The sequence below is a fragment of the Astatotilapia calliptera genome, chromosome 7, assembly GCF_900246225.1.
Source record: "Astatotilapia calliptera chromosome 7, fAstCal1.2, whole genome shotgun sequence".
Lineage (NCBI taxonomy): Eukaryota > Metazoa > Chordata > Actinopteri > Cichliformes > Cichlidae > Astatotilapia > Astatotilapia calliptera.
Window position 1 is genome coordinate 11,051,756 of NC_039308.1, and position 9,898 is coordinate 11,061,653.

At 42.2% G+C, this 9,898-nt stretch overlaps 1 protein-coding gene across 1 annotated transcript; it reads left to right on the top strand.

Moving 5' to 3' along the window:
- The first annotated feature begins 387 nt into the window (after positions 1-387).
- Positions 388-9,898, top strand: ankrd34ba (ankyrin repeat domain 34Ba). Its single transcript, XM_026176877.1, has 2 exons — positions 388-657; positions 7,560-9,898. The coding sequence occupies exon 2, from the start codon at positions 7,608-7,610 to the stop codon at positions 9,195-9,197; it is 1,590 nt and encodes a 529-aa protein (XP_026032662.1). The 5' UTR covers positions 388-657; positions 7,560-7,607; the 3' UTR covers positions 9,198-9,898.

Here is a 9,898-nt window from a genome sequence, read left to right on the forward strand (position 1 = left end):
AGTAATCCTTGTCTTTCTTGAGTCCCTGTTACAAGCCTTCACATTCAAGCATTCATATTACAAAAAATAAGGTACATGCAAAGAATCTGGTTCTCACAGAGGTGTGTACACACTCTCCCCCCACACACATTCATACAGACAAAGAACAGTTCCTCCAGCACAATTACAATGTGTGCCGTCATTCAGCCTTCTTGATGGTTGTCATGGAGATGTCATTGATAAGGTGGAGAAAATGCAGTTTCCTTTCTGCACATAAGTTAAAAAAAAAAAACGTCCTTTGTGGCTAATTTCACAATTAATAAGCCTTTGCTGAATCAGACCCCCTTTGATGAAAGAACATGTTGTTGCTATAGTGCTTCACCTTGTGCGTTCATCTTTGTCAACCTTCCTTGTTTTCTCTCTCTCTGCAACTGCTGCTCCTGCTGTAGCGATGGATTAACCATTTCTTAGACCTCCCTGAAATCAAGTCTGTATCACTCGTGCTCATAACACATTTTGTCTGAGAAGCAGACTCATTCTGGAAAACCTTGGTTGCTGCAGTTTCTTTCTCCTCTCAGTTATTGTGACACAATCCTTCCAGCATCACGCCAGTCGCAGCTCTGCAACAGGAGAGTGAATGTCTGCAGGAGAGGACTAATCTTAACTGACTGGAGGCTGGTGAGTCACACAGATACACAGTAGCGATTCTTCAACTTCGCAACTTAATTTTATTATTTTGCTTATCTTACAACCAGTTAATAACTCTGAATGGAATTTAATGCACAAAAGATGTTAATCTTTGAAGTAGCAAAGATAGCATTGTAATTATATGGCTCTAGGATCCTCACCATGAACAACACACTTGCAGTAAACATATATCTACACACACAAACACACACACAGTGGTCTTCCACAGGATGAATGTTGAGCTAATACTGTTCAGGTGAGGTGGATTTTTTTGATATTCAATGTGCAGAACTGTTAGAGATCTGCAGAGAGGAAGACAAAAGGTGTAATGTTTGCACTGCAGTTAGTAAGCATTTGAAGGGAAAATAAGGACAGCATAAGGGTAGAATGAAAATTTTAAGCTACATTGTAGATTGTCATCCCAAATTGTTATCCCAAATCTGTTGTATGCTAGTTTCATGCTACCTTAGACATCCACATTTATAATGTGCACATTATAAATTATATATGTCAGTGTCACATCTGGGCTTGTGAGATACTGCTCGAACTCCTCTGCTAATACTGTAATAATGTGGCTGAAAAGGTTATGAAGACACAAATGCCAAAGGCCAGAACCCAAGAGATGCATGTATACAGGGAGTGCAGAATTATTAGGCAAATGAGTATTTTGTCCACATCATCCTCTTCATGCATGTTGTCTTACTCCAAGCTGTATAGGCTCGAAAGCCTACCACCAATTAAGCATATTAGGTGATGTGCATCTCTGTATTGAGAAGGGGTGTGGTCTAATGACATCAACACCCTATATCAGGTGTGCATAATTATTAGGCAACGTCCTTTCCTTTGGCAAAATGGGTCAAAAGAAGGACTTGACAGGCTCAGAAAAGTCAAAAATAGTGAGATATCTTGCAGAGGGATGCAGCAGTCTCAAAATTGCAAAGCTTCTGAAGCGTGATCATCGAACAATCAAGCGTTTCATTCAAAATAGTCAACAGGGTCGCAAGAAGCGTGTGGAAAAACCAAGGCGCCAAATAACTGCCCATGAACTGAGAAAAGTCAAGCGTGCAGCTGCCAAGATGCCACTTGCCACCAGTTTGGCCATATTTCAGAGCTGCAACATCACTGGAGTGCCCAAAAGCACAAGGTGTGCAATACTCAGAGACATGGCCAAGGTAAGAAAGGCTGAAAGACGACCACCACTGAACAAGACACACAAGCTGAAACATCAAGACTGGGCCAAGAAATACCATACCACCTTTATTTATAAAGCACTTTAACATAAAACCAGAGTTCACAAAGTGTTGTACATGCTAATAGCATAAGTAAAGAAAATTAAAATGAGATAAGATAAAATAAAATAAATAACTAAAAAACTAAAATAAATTGAAACATGTTAAAACAAATTGAGTCAACCCCTCTAATCAATGCCAAAGGCAAATATCTCAAGACTGGTTTTTCTAAGGTTTTATGGACTGATGAAATGAGAGTGAGTCTTGATGGGCCAGATGGTTGGGCCCGTGGCTGGATTGGTAAAGGGCAGAGAGCTCCAGTCCGACTCAGACGCCAGCAAGGTGGAGGTGTAGCACTGGTTTGGGCTGGTATCATCAAAGATGAGCTTGTGGGGCCTTTTCGGGTTGAGGATGGAGTCAAGCTCAACTCCCAGTCCTACTGCCAGTTTCTGGAAGACACCTTCTTCAAGCAGTGGTACAGGAAGAAGTCTGCATCCTTCAAGAAAAACATGATTTTCATGCAGGACAATGCTCCATCACACGCGTCCAAGTACTCCACAGCGTGGCTGGCAAGAAAGGGTATAAAAGAAGAAAAACTAATGACATGGCCTCCTTGTTCACCTGATCTGAACCCCATTGAGAACCTGTGGTCCATCATCAAATGTGAGATTTACAAGGAGGGAAAACAGTACACCTCTCTGAACAGTGTCTGGGAGGCTGTGGTTGCTGCTGCACGCAATGTTGATGGTGAACAGATCAAAACACTGACAGAATCCATGGATGGCAGGCTTTTGAGTGTCCTTGCAAAGAAAGGTGGCTATATTGGTCGCTGATTTGTTTTTGTTTTGTTTTTGAATGTCAGAAATGTATATTTGTGTATGTGGAGATGTTATATTGGTTTCACTGGTAAAAATAAATCATTGAAATGGGTATATATTTGTTTTTTGTTAAGTTGCCTAATAATTATGCACAGTAATAGTCACCTGCACACACAGATATCCCCCTAAAATAGCTAAAACTAAAAACAAACTAAAAGCTACTTCCAAAAACATTCAGCTTTGATATTAATGAGATTTTTGGGTTCATTGAGAACATGGTTGTTGTTCAATAATAAAATCATTCCTCAAAAATACAACTTGCCTAATAATTCTGCACTCCCTGTAGTTCAGTAACCAAGTGATTGACCTGGGCACCAGCAAAGAAGTTTTGACCAAATACGGAACAGGATAACTGAATGCATACCACCTACACGTCATCTGTCAAACATGGTGCAGGTGGTGTTTTTCTCTGATGGGTAATAGCTGCCAGCAGACAGACTTTACTTCTGACATCAGTTGCAAGATGAAAACATGTTGCCTGCTCATATTAAAGGTAATGCAATCAAGAAGTAAGGTTCATTATATGCATAAGTGGCACAACATCTGTGATTCCCACCCAGCACAGCTGATGTCTGTTTTCTCATGCAAAACCACAATAACTATATTCTGTAGTTCAAATCCAGAAAAATTAGACAACAGCAGTGATGTTTTCCTGTGATATTTAAATATGTGTGTGTGTGTGTGTGTGTGTGTGTGTGTGTGTGTGTGTGTGTGTGTGTGTGTGTGTGTGTGTGTGTGTGTGTGTGTGTGTGTGTATTTTCACTGTCATCACAGCTCTAATATGACTGGTAAGGCAGGTATCTATATGTCCCACATAAACACCCTGTCGGAATGAAATGTTATTTTACGTTCATAATCTATGTTACTATTCCTAATCCTTATTATTACTGTTGCATCATTTATGATTTATCATTATTGTCATTTCATTGACACATTTATTGAAACTGGTGATGTTATGTTAAAGTCTGTATTTCAGGTGTTAGCATAAGCACATAATAATCTTTCACATATTGCCTGTGTGCATTCAGCAGCCTGCTGCATTGGAGTTTGCCTGGTAACAGATGACGTAGAGGGAGGTCATGCGCTTAGGTTAACAACACAAACACATAGTCTGTCTGGGTAAACTGATTGCAAATGTTGTGCAAGTCCAGAAAAGTGGAATAACAGGATGCATCTGGGAGGCGGTGGAGGAACTGAGAAAGGAACTGTTCTGTTTTAGAATATCTCCTGACATAGAATTACTGAACATGCATGTTGTTTTTCATCTGCGGTGACGCGAGTTACTGGTCATCATAAGTATACAGTGGGGCAAAAAAGGTATTTAGTCAGCCACCGATTGTGCAAGTTCCCCCACTTAAAATGATGACAGAGGTCAGTAATTTGCACCAGAGGTACACTTCAACTGTGAGAGACAGAATGTGAAAAAAAAATCCATGAATCCACATGGTAGGATTTGTAAAGAATTTATTCGTAAATCAGGGTGGAAAATAAGTATTTGGTCAATAACAAAAATACAACTCAATACTTTGTAACATAACCTTTGTTGGCAATAACAGAGGTCAAACGTTTACTATAGGTCTTTACCAGGTTTGCACACACAGTAGCTGGTATTTTGGCCCATTCCTCCATGCAGATCTTCTCGAGAGCAGTGATGTTTTGGGGCTGTCGCCGAGCAACACGGACTTTCAACTCCCGCCACAGATTTTCTATGGGGTTGAGGTCTGGAGACTGGCTAGGCCACTCCAGGACTTTCAAATGCTTCTTACGGAGCCACTCCTTTGTTGCCCGGGCGGTGTGTTTTGGATCATTGTCATGTTGGAAGACCCAGCCTCGTTTCATCTTCAAAGTTCTCACTGATGGAAGGAGGTTTTGGCTCAAAATCTCACGATACATGGCCCCATTCATTCTGTCCTTAACACGGATCAGTCGTCCTGTCCCCTTGGCAGAAAAACAGCCCCATAGCATGATGTTTCCACCCCCATGCTTCACAGTAGGTATGGTGTTCTTGGGATGCAACTCAGTATTCTTCTTCCTCCAAACACGACGAGTTGAGTTTATACCAAAAAGTTCTACTTTGGTTTCATCTGACCACATGACATTCTCCCAATCCTCTGCTGTATCATCCATGTGCTCTCTGGCAAACTTCAGACGGGCCTGGACATGCACTGGCTTCAGCAGCGGAACACGTCTGGCACTGCGGGATTTGATTCCCTGCCGTTGTAGTGTGTTACTGATGGTGACCTTTGTTACTTTGGTCCCAGCTCTCTGCAGGTCATTCACCAGGTCCCCCCGTGTGGTTCTGGGATCTTTGCTCACTGTTCTCATGATCATTTTGACCCCACGGGATGAGATCTTGCGTGGAGCCCCAGATCGAGGGAGATTATCAGTGGTCTTGTATGTCTTCCATTTTCTGATGATTGCTCCCACAGTTGATTTTTTCACACCAAGCTGCTTGCCTATTGTAGATTCACTCTTCCCAGTCTGGTGCAGGTAGGGATGGGTATCGTTTAGGTTTTATCCGATACCGTGCAATTCGGTTACTTTTGAAACGGTGCCTGGTGCTCAACGGTGCTCAAACCGGTGTTAAAAACTGGAGAACACAAATGGTCCTAAAACCTCTCATGTTCAGCTGTTTTTGTAAAAAGATACAAAGTTAGCCTTTCTGCAGCTATGGGGCATCTATGGTATCATCTTAGCTGGAAGCAGTTGCTAATCAATGGAAAACACAAACTTGTCAAAAACTCTCGGTTTTAGCTGTTTCCTCTTTTTCTTTGGTCATTTTAGCCTTTTTTGGCAGGGTGAAGGAGTATCTGCCATCAACAAGAAGACAGCCGCAATGTAGCTCTGATGGTGTTTTGCTAGTTCACCTCACATGCATTAATGTAATAACGTGGTTAGCCTACGCAACGTAAATTACACATGAACAACATTAAGCTACTCACGCAGAGAAGAACGGCTGCTGCTGCCATCATCATTTCTGCTACACTGGCAGGGCTAGGGGCCAGGACTCTCCTCTTCTGGGTTTTTGGGGGATATTGCCGATAACAGGCAACCCACTCACAGTAGATGTGCTCGGTGTGAGGTCTCGCAGCAAGCTATCATACGGCGCATTTCTGGGCTTTTAAAAAAAACGCTATGCGACGCCAGGTGTTTCATCGGATTTCAGGTCTTACCTCCTTTGACAGTATCACCTTAAAGCACTTGTTGCAGGCTGCTGAGTTTGCATATTTTGCTGTGAAGTACAGCCAGACTTTTAACCGCTTCGCCTTGGCCATTTTTAATCTGTAGCTCTGCTCTAAAAGAACACACGTACCTGGCCCCGCCTACTATCCTCGGAAACGTAAAATGATTGGCTAGAATCTAAAGTGTATCACAGCTCAGGAAAAAAAAGCACCGAAATAAAGCACCGAAATGTGCGCTGCTTTTCGGTCTGGTTACTACCGTTTATGTCAGAACCGGTGCCATGACACCGGTACCCATCCCTAGGTGCAGGTCTACAATACTTTTCCTGGTGTCCTTCAAAAGCTCTTTGGTCTTGGCCATGGCGGAGTTTGGAGTCTGACTGTTTGCGGCTGTGGACAGGTGTCTTTTATACAGATGATGAGTTCAAACAGGTGCCATTCATACAGGTAACGAGTGGGGGACAGAAAAGCTTCTTACAGAAGACGTTACAGGTCTGTGAGAGCCAGAGATTTTCCTTGTTTGAGGTGACCACATACTTATTTTCCACCCTGATTTACGAATAAATTCTTTACAAATCCTACCATGTGAATTCATGGATTTTTTTTTCACATTCTGTCTCTCACAGTTGAAGTGTACCTCTGGTGCAAATTACTGACCTCTGTCATCATTTTAAGTGGGGGAACTTGCACAATCGGTGGCTGACTAAATACCTTTTTTGCCCCACTGTAAATATCACACCCACCTGTTGTCAGGCGGGAGATCGAGGCTGATGTTTTGCAGAGCCCATCTTCACCACATATATGTGCTTTAATAAAATCATTTGTGTTGACCCACTATGGACTTTCAGTTGTATGTCTCTTCCTCAAAAATCTGAACCACGACAACCCACTGTTGCTACTTTACATACAAAAAGCAGAAAAATTACCAAAAAAACAGTCTAGGAATGTTTTTCATTGTAGTGTTTTGGTTTCTGTGACTAACTGAAGAAAATGTTGTGTTACTGTCTGAGACATTGTTAACTGCAGCCTTTTGTGGCCTGATAGAAAAAGGCAAGGACAAACAGCACAAAGGCGGAAAGAAAGAGGCTGGCTCTGCTTGTGCTGCAGACATAGAACTGCTGAAAATGAAGATGACAATTATCAGTTTCTTGCTTTTCCTGACTATTTGTTTCACACTTTGGTAAAGAAACTGTAATAGATGCAATTCATTTGAAATTATCACTTATAAACAGAGTAGATTAAATTAAAAGTTAATTAATTAAAAAGCAAATTGTAAAGTAAGACGATAACAAATACATTAGCACATACATATAATATTATAACATGCAACACCTGGCACTTTCTTTTTTTTCAACTTTTCTAACAACAGCCAGAAGACTGGAATTTTAACCCACACCATGACACTTATCTAAGCTCTAACTGTGTCCTTTTGCACCTTGACGTAACTAAACAAGAATCATATTGGTATCGAATTAAGGAAGATTTCTAGAGTTGTATGTGTGGGTTGCTACTGTTTTTCGATAGGTTTCCTGCTGACATCGTCATCATGGCAAGCAACTGCTCTTCTTCTACAGAACCTTAAATAGTTTTGTTATTTTCCACAGAAATCTGTCTTTCTACATCTTCAAAATCACCATCTGTGACCAAGAAGCATGGAGGCAGAAGGCTGTAATCCTGGTGTAACCATAGATTCAGGTAATCCACTACTAAAAGCAGTGTTTCTCCGTCGCCTGCGGCTCACACGACTGCTCCTGGAAGGGGGAGCCTACATCAATGAGAGTGACAGCCAAGGCCAGACCCCACTGATGGTGGCCTGCCGTACCCAACATGTTGATGCCCAGAGTGCCAGTCGAGTCAAGCTGATACAGTTTCTTCTAGAGAAGGGAGCAGACCCCAACATCCAGGACAAAGAAGGTCGATCTGCACTGATGCATGCCTGCCGGGAGCAGGCTGGCCCAGAAGTGGTCTCTCTGCTTTTGGCCAGTGGGGCAGACATCAGTCTGGAGGATCAGTCTGGGACATCAGCATTGGTTTACGCAGTCATGACTGGAGACCTAAAGGTGCTGAACTTGTTGCTTGATGCATGCAAAGACAAGGGAAAGGAGGTGATCATCATAACAACTGACAAATTCCCATGTGGTAAACTGCAAACCAAGCAGTACCTCAGCATGCCTCCCCTTCGTCCTCTTGACCAGGCAGAAAAAATGACATTACCAGCTCCTGCATCTCCATCTGAAATCCAGCTCATCACATCTCCCCAGTGCACCTCCTCTACCTTGTGCCCTCCAAAACCAGTCTTTTCTTTTAAAGAAGCACAGATCTGTGGCATAAGCTCCCATCCGTGCTCCCCGTCAAGATTTCGCGGGCTTTGCCAAGCACCTCTAAATGGACTGCAGCAGCCTCTACTGAGGCTGAATTCTGAACCCTGGCTGAAGATCCCAGCATCTCTGCTCACCCAGCAACCTCTTGAAGCTTCAGTCTCAGAAAAAGCCCAGGATTTTAGTCTGACTGATAACTTCTCATTCAGAGTTCCTAGACTGGATGAGGATAACAGCCAAAACTCTGACAGCTACAAATGGTGTGAAGCAAGTAATGAAAAAGCGAGAGATGGAAAAAATGATAGTGCCAAACAAGTTGGACAAAAGATACCACTACCAGGTCTCATTTCATCTCACTCTGCCTCCCATCCTAATCTGCATTCTGAAAACCTTGGTACAGATTCAGTCCCCTCCTCGCTTTCCACTGGTAAAATTCTTGTAACACAACTGCAACCTTCATCAAGCCTTCATAATGTCATTCAAAGACGCAAGCTAGGTGCAGACATATACAACTCTGACCCACAAATAGCTGTAAACATTCAAAATGTCCCTGAAGAGCAGAAAGCTAGAGACCTGACAGATGGCAAGAGGCTGGCGCCTTTGCATTCCTCTAGCACAATGGGTTCCAGGGAGTTGGTGTCAGGAACGAGTCAGAGAATCCTTTCTGGATATGAGCGCAGAGGTTCTGGTGCCTTCTTGCTGGATCTTAACTCACAGGCCAGACCAAGATCTCTCCCACCTCTTACTAACACCCCCATCCTTAATGTTTGTAACCTCAGCAATGGAAGTAGTTTTTCTGAGAAAGAGTCTGGCCAAAAGCAATTTTTTCCCTCTGCTCCTCCTGGGCCCCGGAAAGAGCTTACTAGGCGGATGCTTCTAAGAAGACACTCAATGCAGACTGAACAGTTCAAGGCCACAGCTTGAAATCTAGCCAGGATGCAAGAAAAGTGCAAGCGTGTTCCAACGTGAATTCTGTTCTCCTGTGAGCCATGGTGTGTGCATATTAATTGAGGAAAACCAAAGAGTGTATGCAAAATTATTGGATCCTCAGACATTCATGGATTTAACAACATATAAACTATAGATTTTTCTGTGCTTTGGTGTGCTGTCTTGTCAAATAGCTTTAGTGTGCAGTTCTTAAATATAGATCTTCTCTCAAATTATATTTAGACATTTTGGTCACTCGGATGACAGAAAGTCCAGCTAAAAACCTGCTTCTTTGACTTTAATAAATTGTTCTGGTGGAAGAAAGTTAGTAGAAAGTATATCCAGGGGAGTTAAAGAAATGTTAGCTCTAATTTGCAGTCATGCCTCTGGTTACTTAACAATTTTAAGTTTAATATTCAGTTCTTTTTAGTTTAGCTTTTTCTTTCACCAACAGCTGAAAGAAAAAGATGCCGGACATTCCACTCTCTTAATTTAATTACTTGTTATCTTTGCAAATCATCTTTTTATTGCTGTTGGCTATTACACACCAGAACTTCTTTCCACAAGACATCGAGTATGTGAGTTCAAAATCGAATGAAATGCTAAACTACACTCAAGAGCTGAGTTAATGCAGCTTTAAAATCTTTATGTGCATCATATGACCCCCTGTGAGCAAGCACTTGGCAATAGTGGAAAGG

Coding starts and splice junctions, on each gene's coding strand:
- ankrd34ba (XM_026176877.1), top strand. CDS start 7,608: ATGGAGGCAGAAGGCTGTAATCCTGGTGTAACCATAGATTCAGGTAAT.